Here is a 27,631-nt window from a genome sequence, read left to right on the forward strand (position 1 = left end):
GTTGCGGAGGATTGGAGGCTGCTGCTGGAAGGCGGACAGACCACGGCTCAGACCACGGGGGGCAGGAGAGGACGGCCCCCCACTGCCGCCTCCCTTCAACCATAGTAGTTTCTCTGGTTCCGGAGCGCAGCGAGCTACAGACGAAGGCGCGGCGCTCGTCGCTGCGCGCCAGAGGCACAGGGTCCCAGCTGCGGAGCCCCAGGCGCTCAGGGTCTCTTGACACGCCCCTGGGCTTCCAGCCCCATTGTACTGAGACTCCGGATTGCCTCCTTGCAGTTGGAGGAAAGCGAGAGGGTCGAGTGCACGCACAATACCCCCGAGATCAGCTGGAAGGAGCCGTTCCGGACTAAGGACTATTTGGAGACCCTTCTCATTTGAGGGGGAGTGAAGGGCGAGGCTGGATCCCAGCTAGTGGGGACACTAGTATAAACACCCCTTCTCTGGCGGGATGGGATCCGTAGGGCTCCTAGGGCTGCTGCTGCTGCGGCTCTCAGTGACAGCCTCGGGCTCCGGGGCCGGGACCGGGAGCGGGACCGGGAGCGGGACCGGGACCGGGACCGGCCAGCTCGTGGGTTCACCCGCCACGGGGCCGGCTCTGCAGCCTCGGGAGCCGCTCAGCTACTCACGTCTGCAGAGGAAGAGCCTGGCGGTGGACTTTGTCGTGCCCTCGCTCTTCCGCGTCTACGCCCGGGACCTGCTGCTGCCGCCTTGGTCCTCCTCGGAGCCCAGGGCCGGCTGGACGGAGGCGCGCGGCTCCCTGGCCCTCGACTGCGCCCCGCTGCTTCGGCTGCTGGGGCCACCGCCCGGGGTCTCCTGGGCCGAAGGCGCCAGCTCGCCGGCCCCGGCCCAGGCTCGGACGCTGACCAGGGTGCTGAAGGGCGGCTCGGTCCGCAAGCTCCGACGCGCCAAGCAGCTGGTGCTGGAGCTGGGAGAGGAGGCGATCCTTGAGGGCTGCGTCGGGCCCTCCCCCGAGGAGGTGACTGCGGGACTGCTCCAGTTCAACCTCAGCGAGCTGTTCAGCTGGTGGATTCGCCACGGCGAAGGACGGCTGAGGATCCGCCTGATGCCTGAGAAGAAGGCTTCGGCAGTGGGCAGAGAGGGAAGGCTGTCCGCGGCGATCCGCGCCTCCCAGCCCCGCCTTCTCTTCCAGATCTTGGGGACCGGTGAGCAGCTCCCGCCTGAATGTGGCGGAATTTGTATTTTGGGGCACATCAGTTTGCAACCACTTATCAACTAATCCCTGTTTCCAAAACCGCAGCCTCTGGTCCTTGGCTCTTTCTTCCTTCCACAAACTACCCTACCAATTAGACTAGATTTTATTTTCTTCTTGGACACAGTCACTCCCCATGGGTTTTATTTCTCCTCCAGCAACCAAGTTGGGAGAAAAGTTTTCTGTTCTTGGCAGAATGCCTTTTCTTCTACCAACTTACACCAGGTCCTAGCCAAAATTGGATGCACTTCTAATGACCCCCCCCCCCTCTTTCCGAGACGGTTGAAATGACCTTATTATTTCCGTGTTCCAAGCTTAGTTCTAGATCCAATACTGCTGTCCCTCTTCCCTTCCCCTAGTTCTTCTTCCTGGCCGCCACAGAGGTGAAGAATGTGGTACATTTTCTCAGTGAATGTAGAACTCTTCTTCCTATCTCCAACCCCAGTCTGCAATCCGCTCTCAGACCCTTGTTTTTCCTCTTAGATACTGTTGGGAGAGCCCCAGAGGGACTAAGGAACATGGGACAGGAGGGAGATGTGAAGAGAGAGAGAGCAAAGTTGCCAAAATTCCATGAAGGCAGGAGAGACAGTAGTTGAATTCGCTTTTTCCTCCTGCCCTCCCCTTCCCCTTCCCTCTAACTCTTAGCTAGAATGTCTGCAGCAGCAGCAGCCCTGGATGACAGTCTCTGGCAGGCCTGTTTCACTGCAGATCTCTCTGCTGGAGACTCCTGAAATGAGGTTTCTGTTTCATTTACTCTCATTTTCTTCTCCATTCACTGAGTTGGGGGTGTGTGTGTGTAGGCACTTACTTCTAACTCTTTCCATAGTGTTCTTTGACTGGAAAACCAGGTGGTTTTGAATGGATGTTTCTCTCCTAAGACCACTGGGGAAAGGCTTAGTGAATAAAATGTACAATGTAAATGAATGAGAAAGCACAGAAAAGAAATCGTGCCTTTTAAAAGCCTACACTAATTCCATTGAGCAAACCCAGCATCTTTTCTATCATTCTCATCATCAGAAATAAATGAAATTTTTATGCTCTGTTGGTTACTAATGTCTAGTATTAATTGGATGGGAAGCACTGAAAAGAGCCCACTGTAGAGCTACAAGTATCTGCTGTGCTTGTCCCAGCATACTCCCACACACACCCAGTACTCTCCTGCAGCAGGGATATTTAGGAGCTGAGGTTCTTCAGTCTTTGCACAAAAAAACATACTGGTATGTGGGTCCCCAAGGAAAACAGAGTCTGGATGCATATTTCAGCATTAGCATTGGTGGCATTGGCACCTAAAACGACTCTTTCGTGTTCAATGCTGGAATTTATATTAAGAGGCAGAATTTATAGTAAGAGACAGGGTCTGATGAGTTTGATGGTACCTTCTGTGAACTGAGATAGGAGACCAATACTGTTGTCTCACCACAGATACTTTTGTGAAGAACAGCTGTGCTTTAATGTCATCCCGGGTTCTGTGGTTTATACATGCCACATTCTCTTTTAGCGCCTCATGTACTTGTAATGAATATAAAAATTACTTCTCTGGAAATGTGGATTTTCTTCTCCTTTCATGTCTATGAGCATCTCTGGAGCTTTCCTGTCACCTCTTGTCTGATGACCATAGGCCCAGCAGTCTAGATTGGCTATTGTGAGATGTTGGTGACAGATAAAAGGGGTCCTTTCTATAGCCCTGAACTTTCCTACTATAAACAGGCAGATTGCATGAAGTTATCAGTGGGTGTCTCTGAAGAGTCACCTGCTTAGTGCATTTGAAGAATATACTCCACTCAAGCCTTAGGTAAGGAGTTGAAGCTGCTGAGCAGGGGAGTTTCGTGTAGAGGGGAGTGTACTTCAAGAGGTTCTTTGCTACTGACAGTAGGGGAGCTCTGAGTGTCTCAAGTCCTCCCTCAGCATCCTAGTCCATTTTGCAGTTGGACCAAGGCCTTATGCATCATTTGACACATCCAGCAATGCTGTTTTCAGAAAGAGCCAGGATTCTGTCATTAACAAGGCTAGAGATTTTGGCCAAGTATTTTTCAGCAGCATTGGGATCAAATGGTTATTGATGGGATCAAATAAGACACTAAGTGTAACTGGATGAGCTCCCCATGACCTCCAGAGAGACAGACAGCTTATTGAAAAGCACTTCGGGCCTTGTGGTGATCACACTTGGAACAGGCTGGTCTCTCCAGCTCTGAGGCATATACTATTTTCAGTTAGGTTTTCATATACTATTTTCAGACCAGTCCTGCATGGACTAGTCTCTTCCCTTACCACTGTATTGCCCTCAGCCTCATTCAGATATGGTTTCCACTGCAGACCTCCCCATTGAGGGAGTGGACATACCCTGCTATATATCATGTGCCATGTTTGGGGCAACATAAATCACGTGGTTCCATTCATTTTTTTTTTCTGTATGAAAATTAAAGCTTAGGTTCTTACACTTGGATTGATTTTACTGTTTATTGTGTTTAAGGAAATGGGTTTATTCTTTTTTATATAGTTTTGTGTTGTAGAAAAGGCATTTAACTCTTTTGTGCTGTAGGATCTTCAAATATACAAAGGGAAAAGAGGCACAACTCACCTAATTTTTCTCTGCTTCTGTCCAAAGGACTGGTGGCCTGGTCTAGAGGGGGCACAAGCATGTTGATAGGGCTAACTGTGAGGAAGGTAGAGGAGAGGAAGGGTGTACTGCCAGTTGCCCCTGTGGTGAGTGGCCTGCAGCAACCCATTTGTCTTAGACTGAAGATAGCTTCCTGAATCTGAACAGGACTCTGACTAGGGATGTGATAGAAATAGAAAAGCACCCAGTTCAGGATAAAGCAGTAACTTTGTATTGCTTGTGGTTTGGGACATCCGAGAGGATGAGAGGAGGCCTGAGAGCCCTCATAAAGCATGACATGCTAATGTTTTTTTCTTCGTGGGTTGCTTTGAATTCATAAAGTATTTTTGATCGGTATTTCAAAGGCTGAGACAGCTCCCCACAGCACTCATTCATGGAGAGTAGAAGGGGTAGAAAGGTAGAAAGACCATTGCTAGGACCATGTGAATTTTGGTGTATCATTCTGGAATAGTCCAAACCTCAGAAAAGATGTCTGCCTGGAGGCTGCCACATTGGTCACAGCCTCAACTTGTAACCTGGTTTGTCATCTTGCTTCTGCCATCCCCCAAGCAATATTTACTTGTGGGATAAGAGGACCTGTTTTTCTTTAAGCACCACCCCCCCCGCTCACTCCAGGAAAGGGGGATATGACTGGGGATTTTACATGTACCATGGAGAGGCCTGAGAAACTTAAAGTAGAGGTATGCAATTTAATCCATCTGACCCTTCACCTCACATATCTGTCAGTCCTTTCCGATTTCATTTCTGGAGAGGGCAAAGAGAGCCAAGGAAGATAGAAAAGAAATTTGAGCTCCCAGAAGGGATATCAGTTATTGGAGGTGAATTGGGAGAGTTGGAACTAGTCCAGAGAAGAGCAGAGAGCTGATTTAAGAGTTGAAGGGACCGATTTATGGTGAAAGATGAAAAGAATTAAATATATATGGCTGAGCAAAGTGGCAATGAAGGGAAAGCCATGGTAACAATCTACAAATCTCTGAAGAGGGAGAGGCCATGAAGGAGAAGAGTTATATAGTGTGGCCCATAGAAGTAATAAGATGAGACTCGCAGAAGGAAACTTCAGGGTAGATATCAGGGAAACCTTATTTTCTGAAATTGATATTCCTCTGACTATGGAATGGAATTCCAGGGGAGCAAAGAGTCAGGTGAGATATGGGTCAGATAAGCCACAGCATTCATAATTAATCACTTTTGTATTTGGAAATGTTGAGAAGCTGCAACAGGCAGGGGAGCTGGGATGGGGAACCACAGCAGGAATCAGGATCTTTCAGAATTCAACTCTCAGGAGACTTTGGATGTTGGTGTTTCTAGTCGGAAAAGACAAGAATTGCACATGTATCTTTGAAATTGGATGACACATGCTTACAAGAAGATTGCTAAGTGAAAAAAATATTTTGAAATTACTGGGTTTATTTACCTCTGCTCCCAAACTGACACTGAGTATTTCTCTAGGTTGTTGTCTGTCTATCCACTGGGGAGGAGGTCTCACATAGGGTATTATGCATCTAAGGTGCATCTCTAGTGTGTGTGTGTCATCAAGCCATTGGGCGGGGCAGAAGGACCTGGATCTTGAGAAGATAAGAACATTTCTGGATTTGGTGGATTCCTACTGGCTACTTGAAAACCCTGTGACATGCTGAGAATATATATGGCTGTTAGAGAGATGAAGCTCATCTAAATCCATTTGATCTTCTCACAAATTTACCAAAGAAAAAGAAGAAAAGCCCACGAGGGCTTTGTGTGCATGTGTGCATGATTAATGTGTTATCATTAATAAACATGAATGCTCTTATAAGAAAGTGTGTCTTCTGAAGGACAAGGGTGACTGGCTTGCGAGCGGGAGAGGAAAAGAGGGAACGTTATATCATCAGAAGTTGTAGCCCCTGCCATTCTTAGGATTACTGCCTGATAACCTCACTTAGTGGGCATTGGCCCAGTCTGATTCATAAAAGACATTTTGACTTTCTTTATAAACATTATTAATATTCTGTTACAGTTGAATGGGACTTTATAAAAAACTTTCAAATTTATTTTTTTCCCCAATCTTTTAGAAGGCAAGTATTTGTTTTATTTTATAAATGGAGTAACTGGAAGCCAGCTATTTGATAAGAGTTTTTCTTTTTCTTTTTTAAAAATCACTTATTTTAGAGAAAGAGAGACAGGGACAGAGACAGAGACAGAGAACACAAATAGGGAGGGGCAGAAGGAGAGAGGGAGAGAGAATGTCAAGCAGATTCCCTGCTGAGTGTGGAGGCTGATGCAGGCCTTGATCCCACAACCTGTGAAATCATGACCTGAGCCAAAATCAGAAGTCAGATACTAAACCAACTGAGCCACCAGATGCCCTGATAACATTTTTTCAAGGTAAAAGTGGCACACCTAGAAACTGTCACGTATGTATTGAGAGGTTATGAGATGCTAGATGTTGTGTGCTAGATACTGACTAGTACTACATATTTTTTTTGCCTTCAAATTATGGCTCTTTTCACTAAAGGAATCATCCCAAGATGCAGATTATAAATAACAGACATGTAAATAGATGAAAAGCTTTACATTATCCTTGTCAGAAGCCCATGCAATGAATACTTGGTGTTCAATACCCATAACTTGAGAAAGTTCTTTAAAATCTTTTATTTTCTTAAAATCTTTGAGTCCCAGTTTCATCATTAGCAAAATAGTGATAGTAATAGTTCTTATCTCAAGATGTCATGTATATTAAATTAGAAGATACATGTAAATCTGTAACCCAGTGTCCGACATAATAAAGTGCTCCATCAATATGAACCATTAATTTTTTCCTGGCAGCAGCAACACTCTAGTGTCTGGTTGTGCAGGTTGTATACTCTATAACTCCAAGAATTTCATATACATTTTAGTTTATCTAAATGGTGCCATCCGGGGTTGTGCACTCCTTATGTATGGCCACATGTGGTGACCCTGGCAGCAGCAGTTGTAATATTGTGGGCTCCCATGCAACTAACTTCTAATTTCTGAGATAAGAAGTGGGATCCAGTGGAAATGGGGAGAGTGACCAGGGTGATAGATAGTTCCTATTGTCTTACCCAGAAATGTGGATAAGGAGAATTGAGGTGTGGTATTTATTTCATTTCTATCAATTATATCCTCAAAGGTCTTTTGACCTTGGATTTGGTTCAGAGATTCAAGCAGCATATTCATAATCCAGTTATTTTGTCTTTTTACACAAAGAAAGCAGGCCCTACCTTTATGAAAGTATGAAGTTTAATGATGAAGAAAAAAGATAGAAGCATTACAGAACAGTAGTTTTCAGATGGTGGATCTTTTTTAACTGAGAGTGATGTGTGCAGTTCAAGCCCCTCTGTGCGAGAGAGGTGCTGGTTCACTGACACCTGGTAATTTCTTTGTTATAATTAGCTGGAGTTGTGCCCTTTCCTTACATTTCTGGCTTCACCATTCCTTGTTGAGTGGAAGGCAGGAGAAAGATGGAAGGTGCCAACCGGTTCATGGACATGAGCCCATTAAGAGCATTTAGACCTTTCAGATTCCATGGAGACACATAGCCCAGGGACTTGAGTAGGAGGCTGCCTCCAGAAAGTGCCTCAACCTAAAAGAGGCTGTGAAGCACCCATATAGCATTTTATAGTTTTTTTTTTTTTTGAACCATGGCTGAGCCATTGCTTTTAAAAGATGCATGTGGACATTATTTCTGCCTGGGAGTAGGAGGAGAATAGGGCATTTTTGTGAGGATGGCTATAGGTCCAGAGGTTATGTGATAAGAGGTGCACTAGGGGTATCTTCTTTCTTAAAGTCATCTAGTCTAGGGTGTGGCCAGTGTTTCTTAACCTAGTGATGGCCTGGGTTTTTTCACATGGGCCAAGGTGTGAGAAGGGAGCTGTATAAAAGAGTGTTTTCCTGGTGGGGAGGTGGGGAGGAGATAGGAGGTATCTTAATACCTTTCTGGCTGAGTCAGATTTCTCACAAAACAACTTTTCTTATTCAGTCAATTTTGTGACGAACTTTCTAGCTGGGCTGTTACAATCTTGGATCCTTTCCAAGGAAAATTCTCTCAGATTCACTTGATGAATATAGGCATTCCAGAATGTGGGAAGTCCCAGAACTGGGCAGTAGGAGAGCTCCATTGGGGCAGATATATCCAACCACTTGGTTAATTCAGAGTCTTTGTTTCTTGAACTCTACTTTTGTGGTGACATAGCAACAGGTACATGGAGAGGTGGGCAGTGAGAACTCCCTGGAGTAAGGAAAAGGCTAAAGAGAAGATCTAAAAACAAAAACAAAGAAAATCTAAGCAAGCTTAAAGGAAATCAGGCAACTAGCCAGATGAAGTCAAAAGGAAACATTAAACTATTGACTCTGTTTTTCTTCTTATTTATCTTTTATTCCATTTTCATTGGAATATGGTTCATGAGGGTGGGCACAGGAAGGTCTCCTTTATAGATCCTTTCCACATTTTCAGACCATGTAATTTAAGGAAGTGTTCTGTGGTGGAGGGAACACTAGATTAGGAGCTAGAAGACTTAGATCCTATTATGATGGCCTTTGATTGGCTTTGACATCTTGTCAAAGCTCGTCATCTTCCTGACATCTTCCTTAAGCTCGTCAAACCTCTGGGACTTTCATTCTAAAAGGAGGAAATACAGAACTTGTCCTGACTACCTCATGGAGTCTCTGTGAACATTATATAAAATAACCTACGTGAAAGATTCTAGTCTGGATTATTCAGAAAGAAATATGTAAGTCAGTAGAAAAACAAATGTGTACAAGATCATAAAAAGTGCTGAGATTCTACTTTATCAATTCACAATGTCAACCAATCCTTGGCATTAGGGAGCAGTAGTGCCAGGTCCCAGATTTTGAGGTAGGCATTGGGCTTCATTTAAGAGGTCAGTAGTCCTGAAAAGTGGTTATGTGGCCTCTTCCCATGGTTTCTCAAAATGAGGTCCTTTCATTGTAATTTTTCCCAATTCCAAACTTTCTTGAAAATGAATCTCTGGTTGTGGGACATAATAATTCGCATTACAACATCAGAGAATTATTTTTTAATTTTTACTTGTATTTTTTAATACAGTGATGTTCATTGAATGTGTTAATCTCATGTATAGCTTGATTATAATTCACATATAAAGCATCCATATAATCACTATCCAGATAAAGATTCAGAACATTTCTAATGTCCCAGGAAGTCCCTGTATAAGCCGTTGTGTAGACATATGTTGTCAGTTCTCTTAAATTGATTTTGGAATTGCTGGATTTTTTGGTAAATGTATGTTTAACTTTATAGGAAATTGACAAACTATTTTTACAAGCAGTTATACCACTTTATACTCCCACCAGTAATGTCTGGGAATTCTTGAGAATACTTGATACTGTCAACTTGTGGCAGTATCTTGTGGTTTTAGTGTATATTTTATTTAGTGTTGGTTATCTAATATTGCATAGGAAGTTAGCTCAAAAATTAGTGGTTCAAAATAATAATAACAATTTATCCTTCATAGTTCCTGTGAGTTAGGAATTTGAGAGTAGCTTGACTAGGTGTTTTTTGCTTGGAGTCTCTCATGAGATAGCAATCAGTAACAACCAAAGATGCAGTCCTCTGAAATCTTTTTTTTTTTTTTTAAGATTTTACTTATTTATTCATGAGAGACACAGAGAGAGACAGACAGAGACACAGGCAGAGGGAGAAGTAGGCTCCCTGTAGGGAGCCCGAGGTGGGACTGGATCCCAGGACCCCAGGACACGCTGGGAGCTGAAGGCAGGCGCTTAACCGCTGAGCCACCCAGGCGTCCCAGTCCTCTAAAATCTTGACTGGAGCTGTAACATCTTCTTATGTGGTGCCTTACACAAAAGGCTAGCAAGCTGATGCTGGCTAGGGGTGGGAGGTCTCATTTCTTCTCCAGGAATTCCTGTCTGTAGGCTGCTGGAGCAACCTTGTAACCTGGTGTCTAGCTTCCCTGACAGTGAGCATCTATTGAGATAATATGATCTTTTTTAGGTGTAAATATTATGAATCAGAGTGTTTGATTTTCAAATGTTGAATTAGTTTCATATTCTCAGGATAAACCCCACATGGTCATGATGTATTATCCTTTTTATGTATTGCTGGATCAGCTCACTAATACCTTGTTGCCGATTTCTGCATCTGTGTTCATGAAGATTATTGGTCTGTAGTTTTCTTGTTTCTGACAGGCATGGGTAATGCTGGGTACATAAAATGAGTTGTGAAGTGCTCCTTCAATTTTTCCTGGAAGAGAATGGTAATTTTTTCTTTCATGAATTTTTGTTTAGTAAAATTTGCCAGTGAGGACATCTTGGCTTGGTATGGTCATTGCTGGAAAGTTTTATAATTATATTTTTAAAATAATTATATGATTATTCTGATTATTTCTTTTTGAATGAACTTTAGCAGTTTGTATTCATCAGGAAATTGGTTCATTTTATCTATATTGCTGAATTAATGCAAGTAAAATTGTTCACAATATTCTCCCTATTATTTTTTTATGTCTGTAGGGTTTGTAGTGATGTCCTCTCTTTCATGCTTGATATTGGTAATTTATATCATCTCTTTTTTCTTCCTGGTCATTCTGGCTAGAGGCTTACCAATTGTATTGACTTCTTCCCCCCCAAAAACACTTTTTTGTGATATTTATTTCCTATGCTATCTTTATTTCATTTTCATTGATTTCTGCTCTTATTTTATTATTTTTCCTTCATTTTGTTTGCCTTGGGTTTAAATTTTCTTTCTGTTTCTAGTTTCTTATGTTGAAAGCTCTCATTGATTTGAGACCTTTCTTCTTTTTCTATTGTAAGTATGTAATGGAAAAATTTTCCCTAATAATTCAGTTTAGCAACATCATACAAATTTTGTTATGTTGTAATGAAATTTACTTTCTATTCAATTAAAATATTTAAAAATTTTCCATTTGGTGTTCTTTTGACTCATAGTTATATATGTGTCTTTTATTTCCGAATATTTGGAGATTTTCCAGATACCTTTCTCTTCTTGATTTCTAGTCTAATTCTGATATAGTCTGAGAACATATCACAGGTTTGATTTGAGTTATTTAAAATTTGTTAAAGTTTGTTTTATGCCTCAGACTATGGTGTATCTTGTTGAATGTTCCATGTTCCACACTTTAAAAGAACATTTTTTTTTGCTATTATTTGGTGTAGTGTTCATCAATGTCAATTAGATCAATTTGGTTAAGAGTTGTTCGGGTCTTTGGTACCCTTACTTATTTTTGTCTATTTGCTCTTTTCATTACCAAAAGAGGACTCCTAATGTCTCTAAATTTTGTTTTGTCTACTTTTCCTTTCAATTCTATCATTTTTTTACTTCATGTATTTTGAAGCCCTATTATTAGGTGCCTACACATTTAGGATTGACTCATTTCTTGATGATTTGACTCTATTATTGTACAATATGTCTTTTTATTCCTGGTGATACTCATATTTTGAAAGTTATTTTGATTGATATTAATATAGCCTCTCAGGTTTCTTTTGATTATTGCTTCTGTGGTATATCTCTTCCATCCTCTTACTTTTAACCTATATCTTTATATTTACAGTGAGTTTCTTCTAGAAAAGATATTATTGGATATTGTGTGATTTTTAAACATTTAATCTGATAGTCTTTGTCTTTTACTTGGTCTTTTAGGCCACTTGTATTTAATGTTATAATTGATGTGGTTGGATTTATGTCTACCATTTTGTTTTTGTTGTTTGTCTCTCTATTTTTGTTCCTCTTTTTGCTCTCTTGACATCTTTTGAGTTATTTGAGTATTTTTTAGTATTTCAGTTTCAACTTATGTATTAGTTTTTTGGCTATATCTCTGTATTATTATTTTAATGGTTGCTCTAGAGATTACATCTATGTGTTATATATGTAAGCTATAGTTATATATACATATATACACATTCCTATACATCATATATATGTATATATAAACTCTCATAGTTTACTTCAAGTTGACATTTTAGTACTTTAAGTAAGATATAGAGCCTTATAACCATATAGGTCCCTTTGCCCTCCCTCTTTGTTATAGTTTTCATAAGTGCTGTATCTACATAATTTAAAACTCTGCTATATATATATATACTATGTGTATAAACTTTTAGCAGTTATACATATTTTATATAATTTATATAATTTAAGAGGGGCAAACTAGTCCTTTATATTTATCCAGATATATAACACTTTCTTACTCTTCCTTGGTTTCTGAAGTTCCAATTTCCTGTTTTGTCATTTTCCTTCAATCTAAAAAACTTACTTTTTCATTTCTTTTAGAGCAGTTCTGCTGACAACAAATTTGCTTAATTTTCCTTTATCTGAAGATGTCCTTATTTCACCTTTATTTCTGAATTGTGGCTTGACAGGTCTTTTCTTTTTACACCTTAAGAATGCTGTTCTTCTGTCCCTCATAGTTTCTGATAAGCATTCTGCCATTAAATTGTTCTTCCCTATATGTAGCTGTTTTCAAGATTTTTTCTTTAGTTTTCAGAAGTTTGATTATTTGATTATGATGACTCTGTGAATGGTTTTATTTGACCATATGCTGTTTGTAGTCTGTTGAGATTCTTGAATCTGTAAGTTTACATCTTTTATGAAACCTGGTGAGTTTTCAGCTATTATTTCCTCATTTTTTTCTGCAGTAATACTTTCTCCCCTCCTCTGGGACTCTAGTTACACAACTTTTAGATCTTTTGCTACTGTCTCACATTCTTTTGAGACTCTGCTGATTTCTTTTTTCAACATTTATCTCTCTGTTCTGTAGATCGGAAGGTTTCTAAGATTTTTTCTTTGAGTTTACTGACTCTTCCTCTGTTTCCATTTTGCTGTAATTTTTATTATTACTAGATATATTTTTCAGTTAAAGGTTTCTATTTTAAAAAATATTTTTTTGAAAGATTGTATTTATTTATTCATGAGAGTCACAGAGAGAGCGGCAGAGACATAGTCAGAGGGAGAAGCAGGCTCCCTGTGGGGAGCCTGATCCGGAACTTGATCCCAGGACCCTGGAATCATGACCTGAGCCAAAGGCAGATGCTCAACAACTGAGCCACCCAGGTTCTCCTAAAAATAATTTCTATTTCCCTACTTAGAATTACCTTTTCATCAATTTTCCAGAATTTTTACTTTTCCCTCTTGGAACACAGTTACAACAGATAGCTTCTTAAAGTCTTTGATCATTTTAACATCTGGATCATCTTGTTATTGGCATTTGTTGATTATATTTACCTTTAAGAATCGGCTGAATAATAATAATGGCTGAATGATATTCCATTGTGTATCCATACCACATCTTCTTTATCCATTCTCAGCCAATGACATTTGGGCTCTTTCTATAGTTATTCAGCCATCAAAAATAATTAAATCTTGCGAGTTGCAATGACATGAATGGAGCTAGAGTGTATTATTCTAAGTGAAATAAATCAGTCAGAGAAAGACAAATAGCATATGATCTTACTTCATTGTGGAAGTTAAAAAAGAAAACAGATGAACTTTTGGAAAGGGGAAAGAAAAAAAGGATAGATGGAAACAAGCCATAAATGACTCTTAATGATAGAGAACAAACTGAGGGTAGATGGAGGGAGGTGGGCAGGTGATGGGCTAGATGGGTGATGGGGATTAAGGAGGGCACTTGTGATGAGCACTGGGCATTGTATGTAAGTGATGAATCACTGCATTCTTCTCCAGAAACCAATATTGCACTGTTTGGTAACTAGCAAAATTTAAATTAAAAAAACCCCCACAACTGGTCATTTGTTTTGTTTTGCTTTTGTATGTTGAGTAATTTTGCATCATATTCATGATTGAACATCATGTTGTTTGGTCTGAGACCTGGGTGTATTTTAAATCTGTTTTTTTTTTCTTAAAGCCTTTATTATGCTGCTTTGAGTCTGTCCATACATGTGCTGCTCAGAGATGAGCTGGAACCCTAGGCCAGTTTCTTCACAGAATTAGCATATTTCTGTCTCTTCCCTATGGAATTCTTCCTTAAGCTCAATTTTACCTATCTGTATTACTTATGCACAATTTGTGCAACAGGGGCTATTCTTGGGGGGAAATAGGGAGATAATAAAGAGAAACAAATCAGGAATTCTCTTGATACTCTGGCCTGAAGTGCCCTCTCTTCCCAATCCCCTGACCTGAAAGATGTGGTTTCTAATAGGTTCTCTGAGTTGTGGCTGCTGACATTGCCACACATGCTGACTCTGCTGAGAGCTCACTATCATGAGATGAGAGAGAGAAAAAAGGAGGAAAAAAACAAAGAAGTAGAGATTTCCCTTTGTACTCTCTGGATCACAGGGTTCTCTTTTTTTGGCCTTGTGGCCAAAAAGAAAAGATTTCTGTGGGCATTTTACCCATCCTTGGTACCATCACCCTAGCTTTGCTGGGTGTCCACGTTTAGTTCACAGATGCAAGAGAAAAGAAGTAAAAACAGAAGACTCACCTTCATATCAATTGCTCTTCCAGATTTTGACTCTCTTCCTCAATATTCCTTGTTCTATTTATTTTTCAGAGTCTCCCCACCCCTGCTTTCTTTTATTGTATTTTGTCCAGAGTTCTTGGTTGTAAGCAGAAGGATAAATACAATTTAGTGGGCTTACTCCATCATGCTGCACTGGAAGTCCCTCATTCCTTTTTGGAATCAGAGTTTCCATCAACAATATTTTTCTTTTATTCCCTCTTTCCCATGTCAGGGTGTGGTAACTGCTTCCAGGCAGAAAATCAGGACAGTGCTAGGGCCTACCACATTTATTTTCCTTCTCTCCTGTTCTACTGATTATCCCATGAGAACAGTTTTTTTTTTTCCCACATATTTTGTCCAGTTTCACAGTTGTTTATTACAAAAGGGCTAGTCGAGTGCTTGTTACTTTATCATGGCTGAAAGCCTACAAAATGAACTTTGAGATCATGGCCATGTTGGCTTCTCTCCATATACACCATCTAGATCTGTGTGAGAGGTGCTCACCAAATGGAAGTTAGACAGGGGAATCCTCTGTATAAGTATCTATAAATCTGGACTTCTGCCTGAAGAAATGCTTATTTATTGGTTCACTTTTTTTTTTTTAACTGAGCACTTACCAAGTTGAATGGAGCAAAGTGTGTTTCTCCCAGGAGTTCACAAACTAGGTGGGGGAGAGGAGGCAGACAAGGAATGCTAATAAATAATTCCAGGGAATGGCAGTACTTGATGCTGAAGAAAGGATGCAGATGGTTATAGTGGTTCAGGGGAGGCTTGGAGATGTCAGTTCCTGCTAGGGCAATTAGAGATAGCTTCATTCCATTCCTCTAGGTCTCAAAAACCATATCCGGAAAGGCTGATAATTCTACTTGCTCAGTGCCTGGAAGGAGGGGTGAAGTTCCTCCAAGACAGAAAATTATAGGTTTGGAATTTCAGAAAGAATAAACTTACTGCCTTTTTGGCAGGGGGTCAGGTCACAGGACATCTACTAAGAATGATGGTTTTCTTTTGTGATTGTGCTAGAAGTGAGTTAGATAAAAACTTCCAGAAGGAGGTGATTTGAGAAACAGCATCTTGGAGAGAGTATAGAATTAGAGAGAAGAAAAGGGCAAAGGACCTTACAAATTAGCGTGATAACACAAAATACCACCCAGAGGAGGAACAATTATTGGTGAGAGAGAGACAGAGAGACAGGGAGTAAGACAGAGAGAGACAGACACACAGACACTGTGTGTGTGTGTGTGTGTGTGTGTGTGTGTGTGTGTGTATGTAACAAAGTAGGACTAGCCAGAACAGAGAACTCTAAGGAATCCTGGGAGTTGAAAGGCTGGGTGCTGAGTCAGATAATCTGAGTTAGAGGTAAGCCTGGCTTATTGAACCAGGAATTTACATTTGATGCTGAACAAATCAGAAAGTTTTTTGTTTTTGAGTATGGGAATGTGTGTTGACTGCAGATTCTTCAAGAAATGTTACTTGGTGGTGGATTGAGATCCTGGGCTATAGGATCCTGGACTACACAGATTGCTGATAGTTGGATTGGAGCCTTGAAAGGCTATTGCACTGGCTCAGGAGTAAGGGACTCAGAACTGGGCCAAAAGACACCCAGGTATAAGAGGAACAAGAAGAAAGGGTCAAAGGTCTAAGGTTTTGACGTGGAGACCCTGCAGTCTGGTGGTATTACTGAAAAGAAGACAGTTGGGAAGAGCATTGGTTTGGGGAGGAAAGTGCCTGACTCAATGAGTTTCATGGACATCTGAAGATCAGGTCATCTGGAATGTACATGAAGATAGGAAACTTCTATAAGTAGGGACAGGTAAGAGGTCCAGGTGGAAGATGCAATATGGGTGCTGTTTATATGGGCCTGGTGGTTTAATTCTTGAGAACAGATGCATTTTCCTGAGGAAGAAGAAAGGAAGGAACGTCACATCTTGGATTTAGGAAAGCTCATAATTTGACAATGGAATAGAGTCAATGGCATTACTAGAAAGAACTTATAAGAAGGAAGAGAAGCCACTGGATTGTGGTGTCATGGAAACTAAGGGAGACGGATGTTCCAAAGAAGGTGTGGAAAGGCCTTGTGTTTGGCCCAGAGCCTTCTGGGGGAACAGGTGTAGGCAGAAGGAAGTTTAGAGGGAGTGCTGAAGAAATGGAAGCAAAATGTACTTATGTAGTTGTTTAGTTTGTGAAAGGAAGAAGAGAAGACAAAGAGAATGAAATGTCAATGATGTTAGAAGGTTTAGCAGAATGAAGAAAATATGTGTTAAGGATGACTCTTCTTCATAAAATCTGGAAGGAAAACACTGAAGAGAAAGGAAGTTCAGGAACAGTAAGGCAGGGGATAATTGCATAGCAGGACCACTCAATCTGGACAGTGTGGACTCTGCTACAAGTCTAAGATGCATTCTATCCAGGCCCTGTCTGCTTCTTAAGATAGAGTTTTTTTTTAATTTATTTTTTATTGGTGTTCAATTTACTAACATACAGAATAACCCCCAGTGCCCGTCACCCATTCACTCCCACCCCCTGCCCTCCTCCCCTTCTACCACCCCTAGTTCGTTTCCCAGAGTTAGCAGTCTTTACGTTCTGTCTCCCTTTCTGATATTTCCCAAATACCCACCATTTGCTTCAACGTGGATGGAACTGGAGGGTATTATGCTGAGTGAAGTAAGCCAGTCGGAGAAGGACAAAGATAGAGTTTTTGCCACCTTATCCTTTTAAATACTTCTGGGGAGGTAGGGATCATTATTTTATGAAGCTGCCCCGGACTTGAAGGACAGAACTGTTGGAAGAATGTTTGATAGTGGCTACATTCTGCTCCTCTCTGACTTAATACTAGTAGTAACTACTACTGAATAGTATTACACATTCTATTTCCTCTAACATGGTAAGGTTGATTTTAGTATTACTCCATTTTCCAGATAAGTTGAGGCTCAGAAAGGTTAAGTAACTGGCCATGGTCACATTGCTAGTAAGAGAAGGATCCAGTATTTGAATCCTAGCCTGTTTAACTCTATATCTGTTATCTCTTGGTCTTGTTCCTGCTTGTGGTATGTCATTCTGCCTCCATGTATTATCTGTTCTCCAACATGAAGGCCCTTCAGATACATGAAGTCAGTTATCCCACATACCCTAGATAATTTCCTGTATCTCCTCCTCTTTCTCTTTTTCCTCCTCTTTCTTGCTTGCTCTTTTTTTTCTTTTTTTTTTAATTGTTAATTCAACAGATAATTATTGAGTAGTTTGGTTTATAAGTCACTGTGCTAGGTGCTTCATGGGCGATGTTGAGCAAAACAGACCAACACTTTGCCCTCATAGGGTTTGCAGATTGGTGAGGCAGGCATATTAAATGTGCAGATTAATGCAGAAATCTATAAGAAACTATGAGGAGTACTGTGAAGGAATAAATATTTCTAGCTACCTGTAGCACTCTTTCTCATAAACTCTGGGTTTCAGAGGACAAACCATGCTTGCTTCTTTCCTCTGGATGCCTCTCCTTTTAAGAGGTAGACTTTAAATGAGGCCAAGTTTCCATCCCTGTGGTCTGATCTTGGAGCACAATGAGGCTCTTAACTGAGAAAACTTGTGTTATTGCAGCTTTGAGGTAGGAATGGGCAGAACCACAGGCAGGAGTGACTAGGGAGAAAGAAAACCTCTCCCTTCTCTGAGATAAGGAGACAAATGTGTAGAGGGCCAGACAGAGGCAAAGGATGGAGAGCCCAGGAGTAGGGTCAGATGATCTCCATCCATCCCATGAAGAGTGACTAGAGATCATGCTAAATAGATCACCATGTCATGCATTCCCTTCCATTCCACAAATCCTGTCTTTCATGTTCCAGCCCCACTTGTTCCCACGCTTCCTCTGCCTGCCTTCTCTTCTCCTTCCCTCTCTCCTCTCCTCTCTTCTCCTCTCCTCTCCCCTGTCCTTCATTTTCCTTCCCTTCCCTTAATTTCCCTCCCCTCCTTTCCCCTGCCCTGCCTTTCCCTCTCTTCCCCCTCTCCCATCCTCTCCCCCTCCCCCTCTCCATCTCTCCTCTCTCTCTCTCTCTCTCTCTCTCTCTCTCCTTCTCCCTCTCCCTCTCCCCCCCCCATCAGTCTCAATACCATAATTTGGAAGAATCTAGTTGGAGAATAATGTCAAGAAGTACAAATACAGATTTGATGTATCTGACCTTTCTTCTCTTCAAAACAATAAATGTCAAATAGTTTAAAATGACAGCCAGGATGGCTAGAGATCATTTATGTGCTTAAATATTTAGGGAAGAAATGTAGTTCAGAATTAAGTGTAATTTTCGTGAAGATTCTGACTGAGGAGAAAACTAAGTACTTTTAAGGAACCAGCATAAGCAGTGATGTTTACATTTCAGTCCACAGAAAATGTGAAAATTCAGAAAGGAATAAAGTGGTAAACAATCCCTGATAGGTAATGAGAACATTTGGTAACATCAAAGAAGTATTTTGCAACACAAAATTATGTTTGGGTTTTTCATATGGTGTGGTGGCATTCCAGAGAAGGACCCACAATCAGCATGACTTCTCCTTTGGTGAAAAACAAAATATTTTATATATGCAGGTTTACCTGTATCAGTTACCCTATTTTACTGAAGACATTTTATTGTTAAAACAGAAAGAGGGAGAATTATCTTGCTCCAGCTGTGTAAATCCTGATAGAAGTATAATCCTCCAGCCTGGAGTGTAATTCTGTACTCAATCTCATACTCAATTATCATCAGAAGCAGCAGTGTCCTTTTCAGAGTGGAGGCTCTGAAAGGTTCTTTTTTTTTCTTTTCTTTTCTTTTCTTTTCTTTTCTTTTCTTTTCTTTTCTTTTCTTTTCTTTTCTTTCTTTTCTTTTCTTTTTCTTTTTCTTTTTTTTTTTTTTTTAAGAATGGTGAACATTAGTTAACCCATTTACTTCTGAAAGGAAGCAACACTGCATTATGTTAAGAAAATAGAATGTGGATTTTGTTCTTGGTTTGGTGGCCAGCTTCAGAACTTACTATAGTTACAAAATCTTAAGTTAGCAAGACAATAACTTAATTTTTCTGCTCCTGGCCTCTTCATCTATAAGGTGGAGATTATTATAGCACTTGCTTTATAGGGTTCTTAGGAGGAATAAATGAGATAATTAAAAAAAGAGTTTAGTATAGCACCTGGCACATGGTTAAAGCATTGAAAATATTACACATTATCTTCAATTTTATTATTATGTTGTTTTATTAATAAAGGAACTTTCTCTGATTTTTTTCCCCATGTCATCCTTGCTGAAATCTAACTGCACTCAAAATTAGAGTTTATCTTGTAGGAAATACAATTAAATAAAAGAAGGGACTGAAAGAAATCTGTACATATTATGGACTAAAGCAGCCTATTTGATCACAGCTAAAGTCATCAGAAAGTCAGTGTCATCCCATTGTGCATAGCCTAAGAATTCCACATGGAAATAGCAAATCTTTTATTTATTTATTTTTTAATGTCAAAGAACTTTAAGTCATAAAGATGATTTCTAAACCCTTAAGATATTCATTATAAGATATTTTACTTTCATAGCAGGAAAAGTCCTTATTTCAATTATTAACTATGAAGTTTGAACAATGACAATGTCAGTTAAGGCATGGAAGGAGGGAAAGGACTTCTGGAATTGTGAGAGTAAGTTTCCATTTTAGGGTATGCCTAGTTGTCCTGTTTGAACCTGGGAAAATCACTTAAGCTTTCTGAGTCTTAGTTTCTGTCATATGAAATAAGTGAGTTCTAATCTCTACTCTCCCTTTCATGTTAAAATTCTGTGATTCTAACCTATTTCCAGGCCTGGTGCTGAAGCATTACTGGGAAGATGCTATTTCTGTGAATAGTTGCAAGGTCAGTCAGAATTTCACAGAGCAGTAAAAAGAAATGATAACCTTCTTTGATTCTTACACATTTGGTAACAAGCAGATTATGACAAGAGCTGTTTACTTCTAACTAATATGCCTCAGAGACTATGATAAGATTACATGTATTTTCATTTCTACTCCAAAGGAAAACCCAAGGTATTTTGGTTCTTTTCTGGCTATATAGTGAACTCACCCAAGATGCTCTGTTCTGGTTTTCTGTTCTAATCATTATAGCTAGTCAGGGACCAATTGTTTAGACAGAGGCAATAGATAGGTAGGCAGATAGATAGACAGATAAATTCTTATCTCCTTACTTACCTACATACATGAAAACTGTACTTCCTCTACCTTATTTGGGTAGGATTTAGGTTGGGGTAGGATACTGGGATATGGGAGTACTTGACTCATTTGTCTCAGTATGAGGGATATACGAGGTGCTCAGTAAATATTTGCTGAATCAACAAAGAAAAGAACAAAGAATAAATGAGGAATAAAAATGTGACATATGAAAATGGATATAGGTCCAGACCTCTCCATCTTTAATAACCACCTGCCATGGTGAACACAGTGTGTCTTACAAGTTCATTTGCTCACTTCTTAATGGCTCATTGACTCCTTCACTTCAATTCTCCATTTAACAAATAATCATAGAGACCCCTGTGTGTTCAGAACTTTGTAAAATTATAAATACAATAGTTACAAAATGTGATTCCTGACTTTAAAGAACTTAGAGTCTTTAAGGAAGACCATAAATACAAGATTTGGAGTCAAAACTTGGGGATTCAAGACTTGACACCAGCATCAATTAGCTTCATGATCTTCATTTAAACAGTCTTGAGTCCTGCTGATATGTAGGGGATGAATCCAACCTCACAGGATTGTTGAGAGGATCAAATAAGATTATATATGTAGAATAGTGCTCTGTAAAATTGAAAGCACTATAAGCATTACACTAGCTAATAGAAATAATAAAAGAGGGTGCAGGCTTAAAGTCTAACTGTATTGGGGCAAAGAACACTGAGTAGGGGTGATGAATATGGACTTCCTGGTGGAGCTGAGCCTTGATGGGTTCTGGAAGATGAGTGGGGTTTGGATAATCAGGATGAGAGGAGAGCATTCCAGACATGGAGCATGGGTGAGGGGTGCCAAATTCAGTTTGATTAAGCCAACTTGTCTTCCTGGAGTAGCTAATATGGATCTCATGCTCTGCTGGCACTTCTCTGGAGGAGAGATTTTGTGTTGGATGAGCAGGATGGGATCAGGATGTGACAGGAGGGCCTTGGAGAGTATGCAAGAGTGTTTAATCATCTTGTAGGAAGAAATGGGCAGCTGTCAACAGGTCTGATCATAATAGAATTTTACGGTGATGAAATTGGTAGACGTGTGAAGTTCAGATTAGAATGTAGGGACTAGAGTTGGTAATGTGAGGTAGAGTGCGGGGGAGGGGTTGGAAATGGGATGGCAGAGAGAAGGACGACTGCGGAGAAACTTTGCAGACCCTGTTGTCAGAGGCAGAAGAGGGATGAATCAAAGCTATTCTGGAACTTTCCACCAGTAAGATTAAAGTATCTTTGATAGAAAGGAAGAATTGGGGAAGCAAAGATTTGAGGAGGGAGGGAGAGTTGAGTTCCACTTACACATGGGAAGCTGAGATAATAGCTGGCTCCAGGCAGCAACATCCTCTAGGCGATTGGAAATGTGGGACTAGAACTCCTGTAAGAAGTCAGGGCTGGGCATGGGGATTTGGGAATCATCAGCACAGAGCCTTCTTATAAATTATGCACTTTGCTTAGAACTTAATTTCATGTTTTTCAGAAGATAAGAGAAATGAAAAGCTTGCTGAATTATGGATTATGCAACTGTATTAAAAGTAATTCTCCTTCTCCCCCTCCCGTCTACCTCCCTGGGGATTTTGGTGTTCTGTTCTTCCCTCTGATCCACTCTCTCCTCCCTAATACTTTATAAACTGGGGATGGGAGGTGGGGGGGGCAAAATAACCTCTATTTCTGTCAGATCAGAAGATTGTCAGTGAAGAGATTAAGGTGATCGGGAATGTTCACCAGAAAATATAGTGATCCTCTTGGCACTCTCTCCAGTCCTTCAGAGATCAGAGGCATAGAAGGTTTCTCTAGAGGAAAGCAACCATTTATATTTATAGGAGGAAATGTTTAAAGAGCTAAATTCTCAGTTCCCTGGACAGCTCCGTTGTTTGATTTACAGCTTTTCTTAAGTAAAGCACTGATTCTCAACAAGAGATGAGCTGCTTGGCAGATAATGTGATCAGATGAAGTAGGGGTTTCAGAGCTGGTGGATGGGCTTGAAGCCGGGACTCTTTTCCTGGCACCAAGCTTTCATTAGTGGTTTGAACTGAGTTAGCACAAACAGCAGGTGTGCCTCTCAGAAGTTGAATTTTCTTTAGTCTCATCCTCTTCTTCCTCTCCTTCAAAGGGAACATTTCCCCAGGAATTTACTTAGACATTCTCAAGAATTACCTGGCACAGGGTAGCAGGCTTGACTTTAGATGAGGTAATGATGGGGAAGGAGAATTAAGACGCAGGTGCTAACATTTATTGAACATTTATTACATGCTAGGCACTTTACAGACATTCTCTCATTTAACCTTTACAGCCACAAAAGATGGGTATTTTAATCTGTTTCGCAGATGAGACTTCCGGGGGTTACGTGGCTTGCCTAGATCATAAGATTTGGTTCCCCTAACTGGGATTAGACTTCTAAGCCTAAAGATTCCTTCCTTGTTCCAAGCTGTGCTTCTTTCCCATCCCTATTATAAGGAAAAATTATTTTTAAGAAAGACACTTGACTATAATTTTCTACAAGCCGGTGGAGGAAAATGGGAATCCAGGAGCACTCATCTCCATGTCCTCCTCAGCTGTGTCATTTCTGTCCCTTGTCCCTCTTTCCTTCCTGCCTTCTCTAATGCTTTACACTGTCTATCATTGCGGGAGGCCCCTGTCTCTTCTCACATCTTTCCCTTGGTGTGTGGGTTAAAGGGATGAAGCAAGGTGAGGAGGCAGTAGAGCACCAAGTATTTCATTTTTCAGGGCATTTTATGCACTTACAAGTGATCGTCTGTGGAGTGTGGCCAAGGACAGGTGGATACTAGAGTTTGGCTGCATTATAGCTCCTGATTTTCATTTCGATTATGGACAGACTTTGAGAGAAGTACCTGTTATGTACAAGGCACCACAGTGGGTGCTAGAAAAAAATAATGATGAAGTGACTAAACTGGAATTTCTTTAGAATCAAGGAAAAAAAAGTGTGCTATTGTTGTACAGATTTAAGAACAATGGGCCAAGGAGAAAGATGGGGGAAGAGAGAGAAGCAGACAGCAATCCCCAAATTCCTGGGAATGAAAGACAAGGACAGTACGATGTGTGGCCCTGGCCACCCGGCCCGGTATACTAAGTGACCACTGCTCAGTCCACAGACCTCATGGGTCCAGACTCTCTATTTGGAGGCCTGTTTCCACTGACGTCCTTCAGGTGGTCCTCCATGCAGACTTGCTAATCACCTCACCTTTTCCTCCTGCTCTGGAATCTAACACATGAATGAATGAATGGATGTCAGTCTACCCTCAGGGTAGACGTGTAGATACTTTCTAAAACGCATTAATCTGGGCAGGACTGGGAAAATGGAGTGGGCCAATGCCCCACAGAGCACTCTCAGGTCAGCCAGTGCATGTTAACACAGCCTTCCAGAGAAGCGTTGCTCATTGTGAGGATTTCAGATCAGTGAGGAAGTGAGGCCAGCTGGGAAGATGACGCAGATGATGGACATGAGACAGTCACCATAGCACGTGGCACAAGGCCATCATAGTCCATGCACCATGCAACAAGTGCGTCATAGACATTATTTGTACTGTGATTGTATTTATTCTCATTGAGATCAGTTAAGATGCTTTTGGCTACAAGTAATGAAGCCTCCACGGAAAGTAGCTAAGCAGTCTTCTATAATAAGAGGTCGAGAGTTCGTGTGGCTCCAGGGTTGGTTAATTCATAATTCATGGCACAGGACAAAGTTAAGGACCCAGGTCCTTCCTGTCTTTCCACTCTGCCTTCTTCAGAGTTGGTGGCTGCAGAAGCTCCTTCACACACAGCTGAAAAGAGCAAAAGTGTGTTTTTCGTTCCTTCATAAGAAGAAGGAAAACTTTTCCAAAGACCCCTAGTGGAATTCTCCTGTGTCCCATTTGTAGGGCTGCCTCGTTATGACCATACCCAAATCAAGAGGATATCCAGAGGAAATAACATGGCCCACTTGGTCTCAAACCCGAACATGCATCAAAACCCTTGGCAGGGCTTATTAAAACAGCCTCTACTGGGCCCCATCCTTAGAGATTCTGGTTCAGCAGATGTTGAGCAGAGCTCGAGAATTTGCCTTTCTATCACATCCTCTGTTGGTGCAGAGACCACACTCCGAGAACCATTGTCTTAAACTTTTCATCAGTCATTTCGCAGGTCTGAGGTAGCCCTTGACCTACACAGATGCCCCAAACGTGACCACAGTCGAGTTTCTCTTAGCAAGAAGGGAGAAGGAATGCCTGCTGAATGTCGACATCATCATTTTTAATTTTGAGAGTTCTAGAACAAGCAGACAGTTCCAAATAAGGCTCTCAGTTCCCTCTGGGTTATATCCTGTTGGGGGCTTCCCTTCACGTGAGACAATCCAGGAGACTATCTGGATTGCAAATCCAACTCCGCTAAAGATTGGAGAGTCTCACTATCGTTCTGGCACCTAGGCTTGTGCATATCAAGCATTTAGATTAAACACTGGCGCTGGTGGAGGCAGCATCTTCTTCCCCCTCTTTCTCCTCCTCTGCTTCTTCCTCTTCCTCCCTACAGATTTCAGGGTCGTATGAAGCTTCTGCTTATCAGAAGACGGAATTCTTTGTGGCCCTGCAGTGAGCACACTCAGAGCTTCCTGCTTTGGGGACGCGCAGCTCCTGTGGCAGCAAAGGGCTTGAGGGCCTTTGAGCTGGAGGCTGCGTGGCACAGAATCCGCCATCAGGGAGTTCGATGCTGCGGTTACTCCTAACTGAACGCTCATTATTGATGCTAATTGAACTTGAAGTTAATGAAAAAGGATTATTTTACAGGGCTTAAGTTGAGGCCAAAATTGTTATTACAGGTTAATTATTCTCCTTAAAAGGCACCATTACAGCCATGATTGTTTTTTATCAGCTTTTTCTCTGGTACCGAAAGAGATTTCTTCGAAGGCAAATTCCTGATATAATTAGTCACCTCATCTAATTCTTAATCACCAATCATTTCTCTCCAGATAAAGGTTAATCAAAGGTAGAGGAGTTGGATATTCTGCCTTAATTGCATTTGATCATTTTCAAAGAAATCCTTTTCTCTTCCATTTTTGGTTAGGAATGTGGCCTTTCCTTGGTGCTTTTAAGCCTGGAATGTGGAAGCAGAAATCAGAATGGGCTCACTGCAAAAAACACGCTTGCTCTGCTACTGGTGACAGTCAGAGGTTGACGTGCCTGGGCTGGAGGTGGGGCAAGGTCCTCTGTGGGGGTGTTGCTGGGAGTCCGGGACCTGGGACCTGGGTCTCTACTGGCCTTTCTCTTCACTCTTCTCTGTTCTCCTTTTCTTTTTGATCATATGGAAGCAGGGCAGTGGGTAAGGTGCCCACATATGGATTCAGTCCATAGCAACATCCAATTTATCCTCACAGCTCTGTGTTTTTATCAAGTGGTTCCCTCTTCTAGGGTGCCCTTTTGTTCCTTTTTGTCCTGGGAAATGCTCTTCATACTTCGTGTCTCCACCCAAATGTCAACTCCTTCATGGCATATAGCCTCTGTAGCCCCCTCCCTGCTTCTATAAGAGAGACTCACTGGCTCCTTTTTCTTCCCCATAATCTTGTGACCCCATGCCTTTTCTGGCCATTTCTGTGGCTATTTCTGAGTCTTCTTGCACCCCCATCCCCTTTCCTCCTCCCATTGCAGAGAACAGTTTGTGGACCCCATGGAGACCTTTGGTGTATGTTCTATACATTGGGTTGAAGAGACATGTGCCTGAATCTTCTGGTACCAAATGCCACACCTGGGAGATGTGTAGAAGGCCAGGGAGAGACAGACCCATAACTTGAGCCAGTCCCCATTCTTTGCTGTGGGCCATTGAACATGTGGGAGTGCCATGAGCTCACTCCTGTGGCCCTCCCTTCCAATGCCCATTGGCCCAAAGAGAGTCCAGGGAGCCTATAATCTGGCCAGCAACTGACCAGAATGAAGCCCTCAATTAACTATTGAATTTTGATGGTCAAGGGTCTCCTGAATGAAGCCACTAAAAGGACTGTTGAAATGCAAGGTTATCTAGAAAGAATAAAATAAACAACTATGGCTAATTGTGCAATACTCATTTACTAAGACCATGAATTCTTTTCTACATTACTGAACTGGTTACCCCGTAGGTTTCTGAGGGAGCAGCGCAGGTGTGGGATGGTGCTTTAGCTGGGCTGACAGCCACAGCCTGGGGTGGTCAGAGCCTCAGCTTCCTGTTTCCATTCTCAGAAATTTTTGTCTTTCTGCCAAGACTTCAGTTCTATAACTTTCAACTCACAGGCCATTCCCTTTTAGAGAAGGACTTTGTCTTTTAACCCTTGTTCACTTCCACTGTCTTTCAGAATGAAGAAAAGATTTCCTAGTGGAATCTTGATTCACTCCGGTGTGGCCCTGCCTTCGCAGGTTGTCACCCATTCACAGAGCAAAATGGCAGGGAGGAGGAGGAGTTCCAGTGTTCAGAGCTAATGATGGTTTTAAATCATCCCAGAGAATTAGGAACAACCGGAGGCCCTCATGTGTGCCACTGTAACTTGTCAACCCCAAATCCTGCCTTATCTCCAGGCATAAAAGCCAAATTAAGTTTTAAGACCTGATTCAAAAACGCATTACAGATAATGATGACACCTTGATATGAATTCTTCAGAAAGGAGCTTGGCCATTTGATTTGACATATTGAGGTTTTACCACTGATAGTATTGTTAGGGGTTTTATGGTTTCCATTGATTGTTAAGCAAATGCTACATCTTTCTATAGGAAATATTGAACCCCAAAGTCCATTTTAACGGGAATATGTGTAGGTGTGTGTGTGTGTGTGTGTGTGTTTAAAGCATCAACATTCTTAGGCTTTTCCCCTTGTCTTCCTCCTAATGGAAAAGCAAGATCCTTAAGAATTTGAAGAGAATTCAGAGTCAAAGAATGTACTACATTGAAGAAAAGTGCTTGGGAGCAAGAATGAAGTATTAGATAACATGATAGCACCCTGATGTTTTAAAATTTCATTTTTCTACTGTAGAAGAAAATATCCTAGCTAGAAATCATATTATTGGGTTCTTGTTGCTCTCCCACTAGTTAGCTAGGTGATCTTAGATAAGTTATTGCGAGTCTTAAGAGCTAACACTTTATTGGTTTTTTGAGTTGGTTTTTGCTTCCATTTCTTATATAACCATCCT

At 41.2% G+C, this 27,631-nt stretch overlaps 1 protein-coding gene across 1 annotated transcript in view; it reads left to right on the forward strand.

Annotated features, from left to right (window-relative positions):
- Positions 1–430: 430 nt before the first annotated feature.
- The window catches only part of ALK (ALK receptor tyrosine kinase), a 682,206-nt gene continuing 655,005 nt past the window's right edge, over positions 431–27,631 (forward strand). The window contains exon 1 of the mRNA XM_077843727.1: positions 431–1,163. Within this exon, the coding sequence (XP_077699853.1) occupies positions 449–1,163 (715 nt within the window). The 5' untranslated portion in view covers positions 431–448. The remainder of the gene's footprint in view (positions 1,164–27,631) is intronic.

This window comes from Canis aureus, chromosome 12 (assembly GCF_053574225.1).
Source record: "Canis aureus isolate CA01 chromosome 12, VMU_Caureus_v.1.0, whole genome shotgun sequence".
Classification (NCBI taxonomy): Eukaryota; Metazoa; Chordata; class Mammalia; order Carnivora; family Canidae; genus Canis; species Canis aureus.